At 33.9% G+C, this 24,689-nt stretch overlaps 1 protein-coding gene across 2 annotated transcripts in view; it reads left to right on the top strand.

Annotated features, from left to right (window-relative positions):
* LOC145686378 (uncharacterized) overlaps positions 1–24,689 on the top strand; it is an 85,842-nt gene that overhangs the window by 11,894 nt on the left and 49,259 nt on the right. The window contains exons 1-4 of one of the 2 annotated variants that reach the window (XM_081759648.1): positions 6,807–6,943; positions 9,090–9,280; positions 10,962–11,210; positions 14,556–14,739. In XM_081759648.1, coding sequence (XP_081615774.1) covers positions 9,119–9,280; positions 10,962–11,210; positions 14,556–14,739 — 595 coding nt within the window. In that variant the 5' untranslated portion in view covers positions 6,807–6,943; positions 9,090–9,118. Of the gene's footprint in view, positions 1–6,806; positions 6,944–9,089; positions 9,281–10,961; positions 11,211–14,555; positions 14,740–24,689 lie in introns of those variants that run through there. The other variant, XM_081759647.1, reaches the window with a different exon arrangement.

The following is a 24,689-nucleotide window of genomic DNA, read 5'->3' as shown; positions in this document are numbered from 1 at the left end:
GAGAAAATATTTCCCAATTCTGTTTGCAAGTAGATCATATATACAAGTAGAGAAAATTATGATATAAAATTTCTGGACAGAAATTTAACATTCCAAACTTTGTGGTTGGTATGTCATTCTCTTTAGAATGGTGAAATGTTTCAAATGCAATATTGTCCATGAGCCCATTATGTACGAAAAAAGGGAAGTTTATGCCCCTGAATTTATCGAGAGGTAAATCTTATGGGGTTATTCAGGTCATTTAAGACGTTCACTAAATTCTTTTGTATCTTATCTACTAATTGTTCGATTTAGATGTTCTTAGAACGGCTCGAGATGAAAGTACGCAACCCAAACATACCACAAAAATACGGCAGAATATTGTGAATGCTTTGTGCAAACACCATTCCGATATCTTATTTAGTGACGTCGTAAAAAATATCGAAAGTTCTTGTTATGAAAGAACTTTTCTGTTCTTACACATTCAGTTGTAGGCTTTATGGGTTCTGCACATTTTTCAAAACCAGAATTTTGTCACTTACAAATTTCATTGATATGTAACTGTTTTATTATTTCTTAATATCTCCTTTTTTCCTACGTGTAAAGAAAGACTCGTGTTTGTAAACAGCAGTGATTTTAATTATTTCTAGAAGAAATACTTCATTAATGTGATAAATGTTTATAAACAACTGAAATATTAACTGCTTCTGTACAGCTCTCATGATTCTTGATTATCTTGTTTCAACCTTTCATTGTAATTATTGTTACGTTGTCTACCACCACTGTCTTTTATGCAAAAGCAGCGTGCATGGACCTTTGGCTTTTGAACAAGAGCATCGTGCCACACATTCAGAGCAACCGCATTTAATGAATTCTCTTTAGGCTTCCATAATAGGGAGAAGAGAATACCAGACGAGTGTCCACTCCCCATCAACAATGGTCCATCCCCATCCTTGTGGTTTTGGAGTCCCCATCCTTTGTTCTTCCCTGAGCATGCATGACCCCAAACTTCACCTGTCTGGTATGCTGAACGAAGGCAATATTGCCTTAGTGCGTCTTTTGTTGGGGGAAGACTTTGTTGACTGCAACTTTTTGAAGTAGATGGTGTAGAGCTTTTCTTCATTTCCATCAAATGGTGTTCTGCGATTATGTCAGAAATCTCAGCTACTTAAAATACACATTTCGCGGGACACATACTCAAAACTTTGCCTGAAGTAACATGTGAGAGGTGTTGGTTTTCGTCGCCAAGTAGCAGAAGGAAATATGCTACTAAAAACTTGGAATGATTTCCTCTGGTGTGATCAGAATAAGACATAGCTCTTCAAGTAACTTGGAAAACATACATTTTTAAATTTTCATTGAGTTTGTATCAATACTGAAATGGATGCATTATTTGTTCTTCTCTGCCGGATGAAACTTCAATTGCTGGAATACAATGCAGGCTACAGGAGAATGGTGATGGCAGGATTCTCCTCCACGCTAAAGACAGTGTTAATCATGGAGCCAAAAATTACCATTTTGCACAATAGATAATGATGTAGTAGTTTTGGCCATATCTTTTTTTCACACTCTTAAAACTGCTGGACTTCAGGACATGTGGCTTTCCAAAATGTCAGATTCATGATCATTAATGATATCTTTTAAATTATGGGAGAACATACAGTTCTTGCATTGAGGGGCTTTCATGCATTTACTGGAACAGAAGTAACATCCTTGTTAATAACGAAAGGGAAACAGACTGCCTGTAAAGTGTGGAAATCATTCTCTGAAGCTACTGCAGCCTTTCAAGCAATCTCTCTACCACGGCAGTCTATTTTTGAAGAGACTTTTCAAGTTCTGGAGAAGTTCACTGTTTTACTGTACTACAAAGACGCAGATTTCTTAGTTAATCACCGTGGAAAGTTTCTTTTTACTTCAGAAAGTCGAATTCCACAAAGTCTTCCCCCAATAAAAAAGGTACTAAGGCAATATTGTCTTGCCTTCGTTCAGCATTCCAGGCAGGTGAATTAGGGTCGTGCGTGTCCAGGGAAGAACAAAGGTTGGGGATGAACCATTGTTGATGGGGAGTGGACACTCGTCTGGTCTTTTCTTCTCCCTATTATGGAAACCTATAGAGTATTCGCTAAATGCGGTTGCTCTGGATGTATGGCACGATGCTCTTGTTCAAAAGCCAAAGTTCCATGCACGCTGCTTTTGCATAAAAGACAGAGACAATAATTATAATGAAACGTTGAAAGAAGATAATCAAGAATCATGAGAGCTGTGCAGAGGCAGTTAATCTTTCAGTTGTCTGTAAACATTTATCACATTAATGAAGTATTTCTTCTAAAAGTAATTAAAATCACTGCTGTTTATAAACACGAGTATTTCTTTACACGTGGGGAAAGGGAGATATTAAGAAATAATAAAAAAAGTTACATATCAATGAAATTTGTAAGTGACAAAATTCTGGTTTTGAAAAATGTGCAGAACCCAGAAGGTATAGAAATGAAATGAAATCTTTAAGTTTTACGTCCCACATTTATGCCTGTTATGCTAAAGGAGATGATGATGATGGGAAATATATGAAATGGTGGAATGAAGAAAGTGGGAGGAAAGGGAGAACCCCGAGAAAACCCACGAGTGCGGTGTTTGTTCACCACAAAGTCCACACGGCGCGAGCTGGGATCGAACGAGGAACCCCAAGCACCAGAGGTGAACGCTCTACCACTGAGCCACCGCGCCCCTCATAAGGTATAGAGTTGAATGTGTAAGGACAGAAAAGTTCCCTCTTAATAGAACTTTCGATTTTTTTACGACGTCACTAAATGAGATATCGAAATGGTGTTTGCAGAAAGCATTAACAATATTTTGGCGCATATTTTGCAGTATATTAGGGTTGCGTATTTTCACCTGGGGCAGAACCTCACCAGAACTAAGAAGATCCAAACTTGTTCAAAAAATATAATTTTTCAGAGAAATTTCGCGCTTTTCCCAAAATTTTCCCTTTCCATTATTTCTCGGGACATAAAGAATATTGCATTGAAAGATTGCATCATTCTAAAGAAAATGGCATACAAATCAAAAAATTTGAATGTACTGTACCCGCTCAAGGAATTTTAGATCGTAATTTTCCCTATTTATATATATGTTTTCTAATATCAAATAGGATTGGGAAATATTTTTCCCACATCAGTATATTTAAGATATCAAAATCATATTTGGCAAAAACATTACCAATAAATAAATGTATTTTCCAGATACAATGTGATTGCGTACACAGAGAAAAATCCGTTCTCCGGACAGCGGTATATTGTAGAAATATACGGTATCCTCGTGCTTACTATAGAAATCAGTACGGAGCATACGTTATCCGTATGCTACATTTGCACTGCCCTTAGATGTTACATCATGCCGTTACAGGATGTCTGACATCTAACAGTTTTCCGTATATCACATGTATATATTTATGTTACCTTCGTCAGCTATATGTTATATACGTCCATTTGTATGTGAGATCCTGATCGCCTACATTGTTTCATACGGAAAGTACGTATAGATGGAACACTTATACAGAAAGTATTATAAAACATGCGTTTTCAGTTATACGTCTGTACGTTAAATCCAAAAACTACAGGAATTACGCATGTAACCTATCGTTTTAAGTACGCATCTACATTTTTTTCTCAGTGTACTCTTATCTGGGATCGCTCTAGGCGTTCCCAAACTTAAAAAGGTATTTTTCTTGAGAAATTTTCCTATTTACCCCAAATTTCCCTTTTCTCATACGCAAACTGATATGTGCAATTATGCAGTTGAAGAACTGTTCCATTGTTAAAAGAATGCGGTACTAATGATTAAATTCGGATGAGTAGTGTTAAGCAACAGCCATTTTAAAAAAGGCAATATCGTCACTCATGGCCGCCATTTTGGTGTTCTACACGGATCTTCGAAGTGGAGCTTCGGCTCAAATTTTGACATAAACTATGATCACAGAAAGTGGCATATTCCAATCAAAAAGTGCAGCATTTTTTGATGTACCCAACGTCTACTGGGTACTGATACATTAAAATGATATATGTATGTTTGCAAGTTAATTAATCCGATATACGGAAACTGTTATACACTGGTTAAAAGTGTATCATATTAACGAGATTAAAGATATTTACCAAATAAATCTTTTAAATAGTATTAGGGAAAATATTCTGGTTAAATTAACTTTTAATTTAATAATTATTTTTGTATAGGTTTCAACATTGAATTATACAAAATACTAAGACTTCGATATGGTATATGTAGATATACTAAATGCAGAATTACGCATAGTAAATTACCTAATGAATCTTCCTCTCAGTTACTGCAATACAAATATTCAAGCTCTATACAGTATTTTAAACAATTGTTACGTTATTCTAATGTTGGTCATTTATACAACATACTGCGTACTTCGAACATACGCCAAATGAATGTTGTATAATAATCAGTTGTAAATCATTGAAAAACTATGAATTTTAAAATCTAATTTATACTCAAATATGAGAAAATATATAACTGCTATCAGTTTTGCTGTCAGTAATGATAGTGAATAACAAGAAACACCAATTCTTCAAGTTCATGCAATCTATAATCTTTTCTAATGCATACGTAAGGATAACATTTCACTTTGAGATATGAAGTTTACACAATTATACATTTAGTGTGTCATCATAGAATCAGTATAAAATTTACCAACTATACCCTGGCCGGCGAACGATGATTTCTGACAGCTCAACTCGCGAGGACGACTGAGGAGTGCGCTGTTGCCATTTGCTTCTCGCGCAAGGGGAGGATCGTCTGCTTCCTCGTTGAGGGTGAGAGGGGTGAGTGAAAGTTTTGGCAATGTGTGGTGGTTGCCATGGAGACGCGACAGGTTCCGAGCCTAAGGTTGGTTGACCTACTGTCTTCTGCTCGCTCGCCGTGGCCATGTACAAAGCTGTCAGAAATCATCGTTCACCGGCCAGGGTATAGGAAAGAAACCAATAGAGCAACCATGTGCAACAACGGTCCCCATCTCTGTCCCGGCCCACTGAACCCTTTCATCCGGTCCGCCTGACCAGTATTCAAAATTTATTTCTTAAATAATCTCTTAAACTGAACTGGAAAATTTTCTTGGGTAATGATGTTCACCTTGAAAATATCCTCCGCGTTGGAACATCTAGTGTACTTTCGGACATAGACTGACTAGCTCAGAACATGAAGGGTCAAGTTTCCAACTAAAATGGTAAATAAACAAGATTTTTAAAAGTAAGTAAATGATTTGGTTACCGTTATAACAAAAAACGTGTTTCTCCATTGAATATGACTATTCAATTCTTGTAAAAATGTTTTACATTGGCTCGTATGACCCTCAATGAGAGTGAGGTTCTGTGATTGCTCCGCTACCTGTTCTGTTCGTACACACCTGCAATAGAGCATGTTATAATATAAAGGAAAAATTGTCTCAAATTTTGTGTTTTATTGTGTTGCAGTAGCAATTTTCTCTGGCTTTTCTTGTGATCACAAGAAAATGCAATGAGATTAGGAATCTCTTCCAAAGTTTGGTACAACTATGATATATTGAAAGAAAAACGATCAGAAATTTTCTAATCAAAAAGTATATAAAAGTGAAATCAAGACATTCGAAATTGCGTTAATCAAACTATATCCACAAGCAATATGCCAAAATCTTACTGCTCAACTATATTCTTTTGATTCTCCTGATACAATAGAAAAAATACGAAAATATTCTTAAAGTTCTTTATACTTCTGACACTGCATATTTATGCAAATTATGCTAGAATTCTATGATTGCATCATTAAGACACATTTTACAACTGAATGCGCTCATATGTGTATACAACTTTATTCGGTTTTCCAAATTCACGCAAACGAAAAAGAAGTACAATTGCGTTTTTAAAAGCATGATATCGTCGAAAATCAAAATTTTTCAGTGGAATAGTGATAAGAAAATAATAAATTTGTTATAGTGCTCCTATATTATACTAAAATTGCTCATGATGAAGTAGTAAGAGAAATTTTAAAAGCGAAGTTAAAATATTTTAATATTGTATGTCAACCATTACAATTTGAAAGAATTCAGTGAACAATGAAGTAATCAGAAACGTATGCAGAAAACAGGAAAAACTGCACAGGAACATTTGGAAAGGAAAGCAGAAGTTACAAGATCTTAAAACTACTATATCATTCACTTTATATGTCTAGAAGGAAAAGAAAAAATGAAATGCTACATTTCAATTCTACGTTTTAACCGGAGCAAGGTAAAGTAGGCGAACGAGATTACAATGATGAAACAGTAAGGGGAATACTTAAAGAAACTAAAAATTATATTATTCATTTATCTTGGAATGCATGTAGATTTGAAAACTAGTACAGCGAGTCAAAGTTACTAATTGAAGATGAGTATAAGGGTTCTGGGAGAGCTCATGTTGAAAAAATATATACACAGCTTCTCCTTGTAAACACACACACACATTATATATATAGTTTGTTTTACTTAATACTTTATGAAGAATGAAGAACTTGAATTCTATATAATATTAAGTTAACAAAGAGAAACAAGCTTCTAGTTCAATTATCAAAATCAAAAAGTACTAGGCCGTTTGAGAAATATTGAACTAATAAATACATTTTGGGTAATTTGAAATTCAATATTCACAACTAACTCGTTATACGACATGTAACATTGAGATTATGATAGATAACTTACCCTCAACGAAACTGCGTGATGCAAAACTGAGCGTTAACCTTTATCTTGAAACCTCGTAGACGGTTCCACGATGCTGTGTAGATAAATCTCGTAACCAGCGTGATTGGACAAGATGGCCACGTTAATGTGAAACTAAACTGAGTGCTGCACATTAGGTATACAATTTTAAGTTAATAATAAACGACCAGTGGTGAAAGTACTTCTATATAGTGAATCATAGTAAAAAAAGAAATAGATGAGGTAAGCACATTTCTGGCAATATATGTGTTAGATATAAAATCCATATTTTATAAATTTCGTATTACATTCTGTTCTCTTTACGAGATGTTACAACTGTTTTTACTGATAATAATGCGTACGATTAGGAACTTGTCTGTCTTGAAACAAAATAAATTTTCGAGCTACACAAATTGAGTGAATTTTTACGCTAAGTACTTACTTATTAGCCGTTCAATTATTTGCTTTACCTTTCATTAGTCATTATGTTATCTTTAAAAAGCAATTTTCAAATTCTGTTACAAGTTAATGTTTTTTCTATAGTAGTACAAAATTCAAGGATTTCTGCGAGTGCAAATTTTAAACTCATTTACGTTACAGCTCACGAAATGCTATTGGCTTACAATTTTAGTTGAATATTATATGATCAGCACCTGTTCTATTTTCACCGTTAATTCTGAGATTGTAGATCACTTTCTGTAAGGAAATGTGTATGCCAATGTGAAAAATGAAGCATAATTAACGTTAGAGAACTTTATCTTCCTTCTGTTGTTACACAACGGATTGATAATATAAACTTTTCACAATGTACCAATATGTTCTTGATCGGTATCGTATACAGTTTTAAAGATACAAATATTTTTTAAAAAAAAGTGATTCGTACATTATAAAGTCCTTGTATTTTGATCCATTTCATGAATACACATAATAAACATTTACATTCATACTTTCTCAGGACAATGCCTGTACAGTACCTTCGCTTGAAGTTAAAAATCAATCGATAGGGAATTGTTAACAGTTGGTTATATACACAGATGAAAAGCCTGAATGATTTAGGAGTGCTGCATCCACTCTACAACTATAAATGTAAATATAAAATAATTCAATAATCTAGACAAGTTGTTCTCAACTGGTGTGTCGTGACACACTAGGTGTCGCGCAGACTCAGAGAATGTGTCGCGAAATTTTAGAAATTAAAAATTATGAAGTATTTAGTAATTAATTAATATTAATTTCGGGACCAGTTAACGCCTCCAGTGGCAGCGACGATGCTCAGTAGGCCTACTACATAGAATGACTACTTTATAGAAACTGATAGGCTTACACTTGATAACTTATACTACGAATAATAAAAAATCAAACAAGTATGTCGCAATGTCTTGTTGTTCAGTAAAGTGTATTGACAATTGAAAAAAGTTGAAAACCATTGATCTCGATTACCCTTACATTTACTATTACTCTCCTAGCTAGTAGTAGAGATGATTAGGCATTCCTCAATTTGTGTTATTGAGAGAATCTCTCAAGCCACTACTGAAAATATTTATTATCTGTGTTTGTACCCGAACTTTCCAAGCCTGTTTTCGCTTTCATCAGAAACATATTTATCTTACGAACTATATTTCCATATTTTATGAAGTCAGAGAGTTGTCAACCAACAGAAAATTTTCAAAATTTGTGGTTAACTAAGATAACTACGAAAATAGTCAACCTTTTAGTCAGGAATATATTCAGTCGAATTGAAATTGACACATTAATTAATGCTGAGCAACTATGTTACAGTATTCTCTTCGAAATGTTTCTTCATAATATAATAACAAGCGTAAGAAATAACCTTATCATGAAATATAATATTTCGATTCTCACAGTGTGGTTCCTACGCAATTCAACTTATACAATAATGCATAAACATAGTAGTGTCAAAATTTGACGCTAAGAAACAAGGCAAAATATTGTTTTAGTGATGTTCTAAAAGTGGGATACAATGAGCTATGTACCATAAATATAAATATATTGGTCGGAATAGGTCTTCAAAACTATTTAATACCTTTTTAAAACAAGTTTGTATTTTAAATTTATATATATCATGGTCTTTACTTGTTGAATTTTCCAATCCCTAGTGTATTTTAGGGAACATATTGTACCCATAGTTTAAACTGGAGTATGATGAGTAATTGAGGATATATATGAATGAGAAACAAGCACTTATTTTAAAATCATCATAAAATTGGAAACCTTTCTAAAGTGACCAAATATAATGACTGCACAAATCTATCAAATATTAGTACTTTATGAGCTGTAAGTTAATTTTATTTTTGCACTAAAAATCTTAGCGAGTAGAACAATATATATGAAAGTCAATTAATTTAAAATTTCTTTTGTTTTCTTATAGGGGAATGGATATTACTAATAGTTCTTGCGATGAAAGGAATTGGCTTTGGCTTAGTAGGAGGCAAAAAGTTCAGTTTTATTACTGAAATATTTGGTCCGGATAACAACGACTTCTGGGAATGGCTGTATTACTTTCTCACAACAGCTGCATTCTCTTTAGGAATCTATTTCTGCATTGGAGGATTTATTCACGTTAGTTTAGATTCATTTTTTTAACAATGTAAAGTTAGCAGAATACAAAGTTCACCGAAATATTTACAATTTATTAACACTTCTTGATTCGTATTTTATAAGTCTATCACATAGATTTGTAAATTTACTCCATATATTTTATAGTTGTTAAGTTATTCTAATTGAGGAGGAAATGTTTCCACATATTTTAGAGCCTTTGATGTAAATCAGAGATTAGAAGTCTATTATGTACTTTTAGCTTGATGTTTACAAATAAAATGTGGTAAAAAGCATGTGTATCACGTTAGGAAAATACAAAGATCTTTCAGTTAAGGGTCGTCACTACAACGAAATTAAACTACCGCTAATTTTAGTTTTTCTGTAATATCTCCAAAAGAAATAAAAATATTCCAAAAGCAGGAACGTAGTAAATTAGACAATACGATTTTGCATGTGATACCGTTGTCACAGCTCATCTACTTGCTTTCGATTTTCAACTGTAGATAGATTTAGCATTTTTTGCGGGTTCAGTAAATAGCGGCATACCAAAAGCAGATAGGTGAACTGTCGTAAAGGTATCACAAACAAAATCGTAATGTCTAGTTCACTACGTTTCTGCTTTTCGAATATTTTTATTAGTTATGAAGATATTATAGAAAAACTCTAAAATTAGCGGTAGTTCAATTTCGCTGTAGTGAAGACCCTTAACACTGCATTTTGATATATATACAGTAAACAAACAAAGTAATAATTGTTTCTAGCAAATCAAAAAGTACACATAATAATTTACCTCAAACATGTTATTTTGTCAACTCCATGTGATATATTAACTAACATATGACTTATATTTAAACAATATTTTAATTAATCAGAAATTAAAATTTAAGACTTAGTGTTAATATTATGCTATATCTCATTAAACATATTATGTTCTGCAGTCATGCTAGTTATGTAATTAGAACATATAAAATATCATCATCTAGTTGTTCTGCCATTATTGATAGGTCACTTTCCACAACTGAGAAACTCATGCTCCAAGGTCTTCAGCTTATCTTCTCGTCTTCACAAACAATTTCTCTGCGTTGCTACCTTCCATCAACTGTAGCATCCTTCACTCCCTCCCTCTCTTTCGTACCACCATGCCTTTTCGCATGTCAATCATGATAGTTCCTTCTTAGCCAATGTCCCAACCAATTTCTGTTCTTTTCAATAACATCTAAAATTGTTCTTTTCTCCTCCACCATTTCTAACACTCTCTTATTAGTTTTCCGCTCAACCCAGCTAATTCTCTCAATTCTTTTCCACACTCACATTTCGAAAGCTGCCAGTCGTTTTTCATCACTCTTGTGTAATGTCCATGTTTCTGCCCCATATAGTACAATACTCCACATGACGCATTTTATGGACCTTTTTCTCAACTTCGCGCTCAGATCATCTCGACATCACACTCACTCGACCGCACGCTCAACATCCTTTCGACATCAAGCTCACATCATGATTTGGAACTCGCACTCATTCAACTTCATAATCACTTCGTGTGGATGAGGTCAAGTGTGCGTGAGTTTCGAACTCATGAGTGCCGATCTTATAAATTGATGCATCCTTCTATAGACTATTTATTATGTTGAAAATTGATTGATAGTATAATGATACTTCTAAAATAATATTACTGAATTGTTACTTATGTATTATTTAATTCCAGTGGTATTATTACGTAAATCAGAGGGATAAGCCAGAAAAATGGAAATGTCAACCTGACAAATGGCTTTCGCGTGAACTTCAAAGGGAAGCTATTAAATTGGGGACAGTAAACCTATTTTTAGGATCCTTTGTTAATTCCATCAACAGTTTCTATTTTGTGAACAATGGATGGACAACAGTTTACTACAAAGCTGAAGAATATACTTGGGTTTGGTTAATCTTACAGTATCCATTTACACTTGCATTGCAGGTGAGTAGAAAGCAAATTCGTTTATTATCTTAATGTTAACAGTTAATAATTGTATCTCTTAGATAATCGACAATATGTATAATATAATGATTGCCATTTAATAAATGAAACTTCTTAGTGTCAAGGAAACGTCACATAATTCAAATTGAAACTCTCTGTTCTATGTGTGTTTTGTTATTACTCTCCAAATGGAAATAGATCATAGCTATAACTAGTGTGATACATTCTAAGGAGAAGGAGTTGTACTACTTGCTTTACTTTCAGTAAGATTTATTATCTAATACTATTGTCTAGTAACGGAGACAAAAATTTTAAAGAGGTAAGTAATATCTTGAATTATAACGTATAATTTGTAAGGTCTCAGAAACTATTATGTATCAACCTTGAAATATTGTATAAATGTTCTTCTTGCAATTTAAGTTGCTAATAAGGTGGAATTATTCTTTCTTTCTTTCTTTCTTTTTTTGTTTCATTCTTTTATCTTTCTTTCTTTCTTTTTTTTTTGTTTTTTTGAAATGTGGTCCCTGGAGAGCACAACAGATCTTGAATATTTTACTTGCCGCCCGCCAGATCTCCGAAACTATTAGGAGTAGAATCTTGAAATTTTATATAAACGTTCTCCCTGCACTCCAGGCTACAAATAAGACAAGATTTCTCGAAGTGCAGCAACTAAAGCAAGATACCAGGGTTTGAATTAACTTTTGCTGTTCGTCTGACCTCCAAAACTATTAGGTGTCGAATTTTAAAATTCTGTACAAATGTTCTTGCATTTCAAGCAGTAAATAAGATCAGTTTTTAATGCTCCTACGGGGGTTTCTTGAAAAAATTTTGCTGTTCGTCAGATCCTTCAAACTATTAGGCGTACAACCTTGAAATTTTGTATAAATCTTCTTTTTGTAGTTTAAGTTGTAGATGGATCTTTTTGGGACATGACCCGTAAGACAGGTTTCCTAAACTATTAGGCGAACCTTTAAACTTTGTATAAATATTCTCCTTGCAATTTAAACAATGGGCAAAACAATGTTTTGCGAAGTGAGGCCCCTAAGAAGGAACAATGAGGCTCTAATATATATATATATATATATATATATATATATATATATATATATATATATATATATATATATAGTTGTTCCCCACATCTCTGAAACTATTAGTTATAGAAACTTGAAATTTCGTACAAATATTTTCCTTGAGCTTTAAGTATAGAAAAGTCGGGAGTTTTCGAAGGGAAATAGGGAGGTAGAGAGGCTTGATTTATAAATATATCTTCTCCATATCTCCAAACCTATAAGCGTAGAACCTTGAAATTTTACATAAATGTTCTCCTTACATTCTAGGCTGCAAATAGAACTTTCTTCGGTCGCATGGAAAGAAACGGAACGAAATACTGCTCCTAGAGGTCAAAGGCGGGACTTCAATTTCTTGGACTTTTACTAGTTCTTTGGGAATCTTGAGTGTAGAACTTGAAATTTTGAACAAATTTGCTCATTGAATGTTAGGCTGAGGATAGGATAGAGATTTACGGAAAATGGATCTAAGTGGGTAAGGCGGACTTGAATTTCTTTACGGTTTAATCAGATCTCCGAAACAGTTGGGCGTAGGTAACTGAAATTTTCTAAAATGATCTTTTCAGACTTTGGACTGTGGATAAGATAGAAATTTTTGAAATTCAAGATCTAAGACGATACATAATAGAGATAAACCTATTTTTGGTCTAGCACGTTAAAATTCTCTAAGACAGAGATTTGAGTAATTGCACTTGGAGGCGTACATAGGTTTATTGAAAAATGTTACATTATTATTATTATTACGAATTTCTTTTAAAGCGTTCACCTTACAATCGTGAAATTTATATATTATAAATTTTGATATAAACAAGATGAATATCGTATACAAGAAGACAACTTGGTTAGTATCAAGTCGGAAAATAATTAAGGCTGATTTCTGGAAAACTCAGTTTCAGGGATACAAATTTTAAGTAAATTTCCACAAAACGTAGAAAATTTTCCGATTTCAGGTGTAAGAAAGCAATTTTACAACATAACTTTGACAAAAGAGGTGCCTTTAAAATATATATATTTCAGGATATGGGAATTGACTAAAAATTTGTCTAATAATATCTATTGATTTGACTGATTCGACTGTTCCCAAAGGCGCGAAAAAGACTTGACTCAGTCCTAACGCAGTGAGAAGTTACTTAGAGCAATTTAGTGAGCACTTTTGTATGTAATTTCAGCGAAATTGAACTTGCATTGACAAGTATTTGAAATTAGAAAAATGTTGTATATAGCTTTAAAATATTTTCCATTAACCTTGTTTTTCCTCAGGAAAACTGGTATTCTGCTAATACAGGTATATATATATAAAGATTCGTTCCCGAATATCGGCTATTCTACATCTCTAGGCTAAACTATATTCTAAATTTCATCAATGAAGCATATATGTCCATAAGTGTAACAATTAAATCATTTCAATTTATAAACACAATGGTTATCACTAAGCTCAGAGACTGAATCCACAAGCGAGAACGTCATTACTTGCTATAGTTTTGGCACTATCCCTTTGTGCAGCGATCCAAACCTGAAACAAATGGAGTAAGTAATTTGCTCGAAACATACCAAGGACTTCTTGTGATTCCTACTGTATGTCCTTCACTATATGAAAGAGGCATTTTAACTTCAGATTAAACCACAAAAAGGGAAAGAGGTCGTACGTGGAAGAGTATTGACTTTTTATGTGCGAAAGGATTAAAGTAAATTAATAAGAAGCACGAGAACCGGATCAATATTCTTAGTACTCGTTTTATGTAGCTATATACTGATAAATATGCTATCATTAATTGTTTTTACAAACCAAATTTTATAGAACCTTAATTGAGTTGTTGAAGCCAGACCAATTTAACTGTATTCTCGTACTGAGGAAATTCACCTTTATGGAAACAGTGGTAACTTGACACGAACTGCTGCCAAAAGCAAATATTATATATGAAAATGATTTCGGTTGTTATTTCACATCCATGTAAAACATAATTATGCTTAATGATACTATTACTATTGGAGATGTCTGAAACCAGAGTGCACTAAATACATTTTACTAATTTCTGAGTTTAAGCATGAAATCATTTGCGTTTCGCGTATTTCCCACCGAAACGGGTGCCACAACAAGCTAGTTATAGAAATGGATGCAACAGTCAAGTGAAGCCCATTTCTCAAGGAACGAAGTTCGAGTCAATTAGTCACTGTTTTCATAAAAGTCAATTTCCCGTAGCACAAAAACAAGTTAGTGTGGTCTGGCTTCAGACATTTCAATTGTATCTGCCTTCATACAATGTTTTCATTTCAGGAATATCTAACATATTGGCTGCATCGACTCTATCACTGGCCATTTATGTACAAAAGGTTTCACAAAGTGCACCACCAATTCCAACAACCAACTCCATTTTGCGCGACAGCACTTCACCCAGTGGAAATGCTCAGTTTGCAAGTAATATACATGTCCCCAATGTATTTATTTCCAATTCACTGGAGTAAGTATCTAAAACAATCGGATTACGTCAAGAGTAATCAAGAAATATTACAAATTTAACAATTCTGAGCTAAATGTTATTAAATGACTCATTCTATATATTTCATTCATGGTTTGTTAATTCGGAAACACATATGCCATATTTTGAAATTCTGAAGATTTAAAAATTGACATTTTGGATCCGTAGAAATACCCGTGAGAAACTTTCATTCATTTTAACGTAGTTTGTATTGACCATTCCTTGTTTGCTCCAAACATATTTCAATTACAATACCATTTTGAGAAATATATACTATAATGTCCAGAAAATGGAAGTTTACACGTGCCATTTTTTCAAAAAAGTGAGATGTTTGTAAATGACAAGTGACGTTAAAAAGAATTAAATCACCACCTCAATTTCAAAAGCTCTATTTATTTACTAGTTAATAATAATTACTACAGTAAACAAATGCTTCCATTCTACATTTATCAATGTATTTGAAATTTCTGTCACTATTCTGTGAACCAGAATATGTTTTAGACATGCAATAATATTTTTCAAAATAAATCAAGTATACAAAGTAACCTGAATGTACATGAGCAGTAAGAAAATGAAACTAACTCGCACTTTTTTCCATCTAGGAACTATGCTATATTAAAGTATTATATATATTGTAATGCCCCACACGTTATGTGATGGCATTCCAACTCTGATCGTTTATTTATTCATTATTCTTATGATTTTATTGTTTTTATTCATTCAGTTAATTATTCAATAATTTGTCGTCAATTTTATTTTGCATTTCAACGCAAAACATATATTGGCTAAATGGTACAATTTTTGCACCTCTAAATTTCTTCGTCAAAAGAAAAGGAAGTCATCTTATATACTAAACAAATGGTTACTAAGTGAGAAGGGAAGTTTAAAAAAAATGGAAGTTAAATGGTATTCTTAAGAGTGTTAATTATGAGAAATATGGAGTTTAAAACTATGCAGTGCTAATTAGTAGACCCACTCCGGGTTCTCACATGCAATTTTCGATGACCATCTTTATGTACTAAAACTGTAGAAGCCTCATCAAAATTCTCAGTGAAAATAACATGTTATCTGTTCTTTTGGTATCTGATGGCTGTTATACGTTTGGGATTATTCGGACTGCTGATGTTATGGACGTTCATAAGCATTTTACCAGGATATGCTACGTAGGTAAGTCTGCTGCTGATAACAACATTTCAGAGATTGATATCCGTTGAATGCGTTGATTTATAAGATTGATTACAATATGTTACTAGGCGTAATTCAGGTATGTTCTACATATGAAGAATCAGGAAAACGTCGAGAAAATGAATAAATGAAAAGATAATAAGAAATAAGTGTGAAAAATGTAACTATTATTGATAAAATAGTAAAAGGTATATGACATTTTATTAAAGATAAAATATGAAATACAAGTATAAAAAAAATAAGTTTATAAAACAAAGGAAGATTGAAATACGCCTAAGAAATAATACTGCTTACAAACTAACAGCTATTATGAAATACCCTTAAGCATAGTCAACGAAACTAATAACTTATAAACAAATCTATTAACTACAGAATATACAAAGAATGATATATAGAAAATCTAACCTAACTACTAAATGATGCTAGCATATACCTAGATTTGATTGATTGAAAATATCTACAAGCATAATAACTATAATTACAATCTGTATTGGTAAGTGATGCAGACTATCGTCCTAGTTTCATGATGAATTGGATGAATCACTGGAAAACAGCCACAACCAGGAGAAAGAAATAATTTCTATATGTAAACCCAGATAATATGTGTCTTGATAATATCTTTGCATGTGATTTTCTGTATGTATTATTTATATGAATGTTCTGTACTCATTTGTTTTGTTTCAGATTATTGTTTTGTAATAATAATTTGAATTGTGAGCTGTTTGCTGGTCATTGCAATATTATTATTGTATCAAGATCTTTTTCAGCCTATTCTGATTATTCCTTGTTCGATTCCTTGGGTACAGACTCTCCCCATTCCGCACCTGGAAGCGTTTGTTTGTGTTTTCTTGCTTGGGATGTCATCCTAAGCTGGCGACTCGGGCCATTCACGTCGCCTTCGTGAGTGCTTCACGCAGTGTGACGTGTTCTATTCTTTTCCGTTGCGTGTTATATATATATTTACCCCACTCTTCGTCTTCTGCTGCTTTGAAGAAAGTCCACTGATAATAGAAGATGCATCGAAAGAAGATCATGTGACTACAACGCAGTGGTGGTGACGAAGGAGAGGAGCGTGTCAAGTTTGGCGACCCTAATCCAGGATTTGAAGTTGAATCCAGCCTTCAAGAAGTAAGATGAAACCAGATGGTTTCCGTGAAGACTACCAACTTAGTGCCATAATTTTAAGAAGTGTAACTCAACATCTGGTAATGATGGTACTGATAAGACTTGAATATTCTCCATTCGGCGCGCAAGTGGTGAATATTTTCAAGAGAACTTGTTACTGAAGCTGATATAGATTCTAAGGTTATACCTGAAGGAAGAAGGATTCAATTCTAGAATGCGGAGAGTCCTCGACTGGGGAATTGACGTCCAAAGGATAATAAATTACAGTAAATAAGTAAGTAGTCAGTGATCTACAAGGTAGCAAATTTTTATGAATCATCGGATCTTATTGTGAGTGAGAACCCAAATGGGGTAGTTGATGAAATAAAATAATGCCGCTTATAGTGAATAAGAGAAAGAACTCTGTTAGTGATAGCGATGTTGAACAATGTCAGTATAAAAAGAATCTATTTGTGAAAAATTCGAATGAAGAAGATGGAGAAATGTCGGTGACGAAAAATACAAAACCGAATTTAAAAATAGAAGATAAATTTGACTTAATTTTGAGAGAACTGTTCCAATTGAGAGGTGAAGTTCAGAATTTTGCACAAGATTTTAAAAGAGAAAATGCCGAGACTCTAAAAGAATTTAGAGAAATTACCAGCCAATCGATCGCAAGGTTAGAGGGAAAAATTCCTAAAGAATGTCCAGAAAAACAAGAAATAGTTGTTCTGAAATATGAGTTTGACATCGGGAAAGGTATTAAAATCGAAGAAATCCAAAATGATATGAAAGAACTGGAAGCCAAAGAAGTGGAAATAGAAGAATGTAACAGAGAAGACGAAACAGAAGATTGTAATGAAACCACATCTGTGACTGAAAGTAAGTTGGTAATGAATGAAAGATATCACGTTAAGGAAAAGGAATGTGAAATGGAAGAAACAGGACAAGAAAATAATACGTCAAATAATGAAGTGAAACAGAGAGATCGCGACACTGGAACTGCAGAAATGAAATGTACAGATGTCTTTCCCAAGCTTCAACTAACGAGAAATAGGATTTGGTTTGGTTGGAAAAGGAGGACAAAGAAATATAATGTGGAATTGTCCAACGAAAAATGTCCCATCAGGATAAGACGATCGGCACCTAAGATGAGACAACTTTATCAGTATTGGAAAGAATTAAAGGAGAAACATATGAACGAGCATATGAATCTTCCGAAACGAGTGAAATGTCGAGTTAAGATAGACATTTTAAAGAAATATCGAGATCATCGGAAATCTAAAAGAAGAAAACAGGACTGGATGATCATGGGATCAATGAAATGGCTTAATATCAAGTTGGTCAAAAATAGGAAATATAAAAAGAAAAAGCTAATCAAGAAGGAATATTTTAGGGACACAGGATAAAGAATTGGAAACACCTTTTGACTTAATTCTGTGTTTGTATTTGATCATTATTATTTTTTGTTGATTTTGGAGTTTAATAATTTTAGTTTAATTGTTCGATGTCTTCGTTATATTTATACGAGAGCATTTGAAATTAGGGCTCTATATAATTATGAAGATCTGAAGAAATTGTTGCATATAGCGTACAAATACTTCATGTTTAAAAATTTTATCTCATGATAAAATTTTTTAGCCACCACTGGCAAATTGTAATGCCCCACACGTTATGTGATGGCATTCCAACTCTGATCGTTTATTTATTCATTATTCTTATGATTTTATTGTTTTTATTCATTCAGTTAATTATTCAATAATTTGTCGTCAATTTTATTTTGCATTTCAACGCAAAACATATATTGGCTAAATGGTACAATTTTTGCACCTCTAAATTTCTTCGTCAAAAGAAAAGGAAGTCATCTTATATACTAAACAAATGGTTACTAAGTGAGAAGGGAAGTTTAAAAAAAATGGAAGTTAAATGGTATTCTTAAGAGTGTTAATTATGAGAAATATGGAGTTTAAAACTATGCAGTGCTAATTAGTAGACCCACTCCGGGTTCTCACATGCAATTTTCGATGACCATCTTTATGTACTAAAACTGTAGAAGCCTCATCAAAATTCTCAGTGAAAATAACATGTTATCTGTTCTTTTGGTATCTGATGGCTGTTATACGTTTGGGATTATTCGGACTGCTGATGTTATGGACGTTCATAAGCATTTTACCAGGATATGCTACGTAGGTAAGTCTGCTGCTGATAACAACATTTCAGAGATTGATATCCGTTGAATGCGTTGATTTATAAGATTGATTACAATATGTTACTAGGCGTAATTCAGGTATGTTCTACATATGAAGAATCAGGAAAACGTCGAGAAAATGAATAAATGAAAAGATAATAAGAAATAAGTGTGAAAAATGTAACTATTATTGATAAAATAGTAAAAGGTATATGACATTTTATTAAAGATAAAATATGAAATACAAGTATAAAAAAAATAAGTTTATAAAACAAAGGAAGATTGAAATACGCCTAAGAAATAATACTGCTTACAAACTAACAGCTATTATGAAATACCCTTAAGCATAGTCAACGAAACTAATAACTTATAAACAAATCTATTAACTACAGAATATACAAAGAATGATATATAGAAAATCTAACCTAACTACTAAATGATGCTAGCATATACCTAGATTTGATTGATTGAAAATATCTACAAGCATAATAACTATAATTACAATCTGTATTGGTAAGTGATGCAGACTATCGTCCTAGTTTCATGATGAATTGGATGAATCACTGGAAAACAGCCACAACCAGGAGAAAGAAATAATTTCTATATGTAAACCCAGATAATATGTGTCTTGATAATATCTTTGCATGTGATTTTCTGTATGTATTATTTATATGAATGTTCTGTACTCATTTGTTTTGTTTCAGATTATTGTTTTGTAATAATAATTTGAATTGTGAGCTGTTTGCTGGTCATTGCAATATTATTATTGTATCAAGATCTTTTTCAGCCTATTCTGATTATTCCTTGTTCGATTCCTTGGGTACAGACTCTCCCCATTCCGCACCTGGAAGCGTTTGTTTGTGTTTTCTTGCTTGGGATGTCATCCTAAGCTGGCGACTCGGGCCATTCACGTCGCCTTCGTGAGTGCTTCACGCAGTGTGACGTGTTCTATTCTTTTCCGTTGCGTGTTATATATATTTACCCCACTCTTCGTCTTCTGCTGCTTTGAAGAAAGTCCACTGATAATAGAAGATGCATCGAAAGAAGATCATGTGACTACAACGCAGTGGTGGTGACGAAGGAGAGGAGCGTTTCAATATCTATATTAAAATATTGTACAGTTTTACATATCATATTTAATTTGGGTGTCAAGGAGTCATTATAATCAAAGTTGCTCAAAAAATGGTAATATTTTCGCTACTAAGACTATTATCAGTTCAAGAACAAAGATCATTTCTAAAATCATAAAATTTCTAGTTCTCTTCTGTTTCTTGAAGCGTCACAGCACTTTAATCACACAATATTAACATTAAAGCAATTGTAAAAAATGTATATATAAATCTAACTAACAATACAGCCTATAGGACCGGAAGGTTCAATAACGCATTCACGAAAGCTCTCCGTTGACTTTTATCCTTAGCCAACTGAATCCAGTTCCTACTTTGAATTCCTGTTTCTGCGAGATCCATAGTAATATCGTCCTCCCATTTATGTGTAGGTCTTCCTAATGCTCTTTTTCACATCAGGTTTCAAGTTAAAATTTTGCAAGCGTTTCAACTGTCTTCTCTTCTGGCTACATGATCTGCTCACCTGAGTCACTTCGACTTAATTACCCTAACAATTTAGGTAAACGATGTAAATTATGCAATTTTTTATGCAGTTTTCAGCATTTCCCATTAACGCCCCTCTTAGGTCCGAATATCCACCTCAGAATTTTATTTTCAAATACTTTTTCAATTTGCATTCTTCGCTAGAAGTAAGCTACCATGTTTCGCAACTATACAGCCCAACACGTATATTTATCGTTTTATATATCATAAGTTTTAAATTCTTCGACAGAATTAGCGAATACAAAAGAATTTAGACTGAATAATAATACTATTTCCCTGCTTTCAGATGACATTTAACTACTTTGTAGACATGATTTTGAACCCTTAATGTTGATCCTAAATATTTAGAAGTGTCCCCTTTGTCGAAAATATTACTTGATATTTTAATGTAGATCATAATTTGCAGTATTACGGTCACAGCGAATTTCCATGTATTTAGTTTTCTTTACATTTACTAAAAAAAAAGTACAGGGTTTTCATAAAGTTTGGACGGATTTAATTCGCTTATAATTTACATAAACATGCTCATATTGAAATCAAATAAAGTGCAAACGGTAGCGGAAGAATTAATTTTTTACCTGTAATTTGCACCAGCTCAGTTCATTCACCGCCACACCTCCAACTGGGCGCCATTTACGTCCAACATATCCAGGTACGAATCTCCATTCACGGTCTCCTCTTCAAAAAAGAACGGTCCAATCAGATGATCATAGGACACAGCGCACCAAACGTTCACTTTAGGGCTATCTCTCTCATGTGTCTCAAATTCCTTTGGGTTTTCCGTGCCCCAAACGCGACAGTTGTGTCGGTTAACCTTCCCGGAGACATGGAAGGTTGCCTCATCTGAGAACATGATGGCTGAAAGGAGAACGTCGCCATGTTCCAACTGCCAACATGTTCCAACTAACAGTGTTGCCAACTAAAAATTTAATCCTTCCGCTACCGTTTGCACTTTATTTGATTTCAATATGAGCATATTTATGTAAATTATAAGCGAATTAAATCCGTCCACACTTTATGAAAACCCCGGGAAAAATGCTCATAATGAAATCAAATAAAGTGCAAACGGTAGCGGAAGAATTAATTTTTTACCTGTAATCTGCACCAGCTCAGTTCATTCACCTCCAACTGGGCGCCACTTACGTCCACACATTCGCGTGGGCGGCGCTGGAATCCACTCAAAGCGTTCCGCCGTGTTTGATTCGAAATGCCAGCCAGAGACGCCCTGATTTCGTCCTTTAAGTTCTCCAAATCACTTGGCTTCTTTGCATAAACTTCCGTTTTCACATGACCCCAAAGCCAGAAGTCGCATTGAAACAACAATGAAAACAACAATGGATGGAATTTGGTAAGAAACTGACCCTTGCCCTCCCTCTCCCTCTCTCAACGTGTTCAGAGTTGCTGCTTATCTAGCAGTGTTGCCAACTAGAAATTTAATCCTTCCGCTACCGTTTGCACTTTATTTGATTTCATTATGAGCATTTTTATGAAAATTATAAGCAAATTAAATCCGTCCAGACTTTATGAAAACCCTGTATACCCTTACAGGCGTTTAAAAAAAACCTTTACAAGTCTTCGTATTATCCTCACATCATCCATCTCCTATCAGATAGACACGGCCATAATAAGCCTAATCCGGTGAGCGCACTTTAACTTTAAACCTTGGTTCTTGTCTTTAATTTCCCTTATATGCATACCATACATGCGTCGTCTATCGCATACGCATTTATATAATTATTCTTAAAATTATGATTAGGAATTAGATTTCTGAACTTTCGACATCTGTGGCCATTTCCCTCACAATCTGGAATAAAAGAGTACAGTATAAGAATTCACTATTAACCTGGTTTGAATTCATGTCAACACGCATTATTTCGACAAACTGATAAATTTATACTCCTTTTCAGTTTACTGAACACAATTGTCTAGGTCTCAATCGAAATACCCCTTTAAAATGTTAGCTTGAAAATGAGTTACAATAGAAAATTCACTGGACATTTGAATATAAGTCACATAAATTTTCCTCTCTGCAGTGTCCTCTCGTAACAGTGTTCTAGAAGTAAATGTACACCTAGATAAACAGGGTTACATATTGAACGATTGTATTCCATGCGCTGCAAGTTTCGTGTTCTGCGTAGGTTGGTAATCCTACTTTATGTGAAGTTTATTTGAGCGGCCCAAGTGTCTGTGACCTTGAGACGATATAATGTGTGTGTAATTATTTGTTCTTCATAGTATGTTCATAGCCTTTGAATAATTAAGACCATACCATAATGTCTCAAACTTTCCCATAATTGCTCATATATATAGCAATACCTCTTTATGGTGACCACAAACTTCACTGATCTCCCACCAGGTTACGCTTGTACAGCTTTCTGCAGTTGGTCGCCCGTTGCATGCCATTTCTGGTCATCAACATTCTCCTTAAATGGATTACCTTCAACCAGAGGAAACCAAGTTGCCATAGTACGCTGAATCAGTTGACTTCCGACGTTGTCAATGTTTTGAATTCTGCGCAACATTGATGTTGCGAACTGTACTGGAATTTAATTTGGATGTGGCCTACAGCCCGAGGACGTTCGCACTGCATTTCATCGCACTGTAACGTTTATAGCAGAGCATTCAATAGCAAATCAATGTTCCTTGCACTGTTTAAGTACACCCGAACAACTGAAGGGTGGATCGTAGAATGCTAAAATGCAGACTTCTCGCAATCAATTCACTTTAGGCGCCATTAGGCTTCACACAACACCACTACTTTATTAGCACACCACACGCCATTGCCTCTGTGAGGATGCTTCTGCGTTGTCTTGTGTCGTCCCGTGCCCTTGTGTTTGGTGTGAATTGAATCCTATTATTTTTTGTATTACCTATGTACATTTTATGTACTAATTGTTTCTTAGTATTGCTTACTTTAAAATTATAAATACCTTCGTATCCAATGCCTATAACAGAACACTATTGAAACACTTGCTGCTACAAGAAATTTTGCGATAGGGCCTATTCTACGGAGGAAGCAGACAAGATCTCTCAGAGCATATTCTGTATCGGCAATATTAGGCTTGTGAATTAATTACAATCAACTTTTAAGTTAGAATGATATTACTTTATGTATTTCTCTCTTACAGTAAACAATATTTTCAGTTTTAAAAATGAACTATTAGACAAACATTGGTACAAATTTATTATAATTAGTTCTAACAATGTATGATACAGAACTTGGGTTAAGACTTTACAAGTGTTTGCTGGTAACAATATAACTAATCTAGATTACTTGATTTTGAGATTTGATTCAAAAAGTATTCGACTTTTATCCATAAAGAATGGTGTATTCATATACCATAACCTTACATTAATCTCCTTTAAGGTAGTCCCCTTGAGTTAGCACTTTTCTGAATGGCTTTTCCGCTGTTGCAATTAGCGCTGGAACGCTACTTTTGAAATAGGACGCAGCTGGTCTGCCACATTTTCACCTTGGGGTAAAGCCAGAACTCAGATGGAGTAGGAACCCTGATAAGTCACATGCGTGCTTTGTTTGGTCTGCAAATATGATGAGCAGTTCTACTATACTGTTTGATCCATTACTTCGCCTCCAAAGGCCTGTAGAGTTTTGCTGATCTCCAAGCTTGGAATGATAGTTAATGTAGTAGCATTATTCAGTCATTTTGTCAGAAATGAAATTTCGATGTGACGCTACTCACTTACACGTCCTCACCAATCGGCGATCTGTTGATAACTGACTGTTTTTGCAGGCGGGAAAAGACAAGAATGTGCATTAGGATCACCTAACACGTGCATCAAACTACGTGTTCCCAACTACATTTGTATACATCGAAAACTTAAGG

This window comes from Thermobia domestica, chromosome 5 (assembly GCF_964235325.1).
Source record: "Thermobia domestica chromosome 5, izTheDome1.hap1.1, whole genome shotgun sequence".
Lineage (NCBI taxonomy): Eukaryota > Metazoa > Arthropoda > Insecta > Zygentoma > Lepismatidae > Thermobia > Thermobia domestica.
The sequence above is the reverse complement of the archived record's forward strand: the minus strand, read 5'-3'. Positions and strand labels throughout refer to the sequence as shown.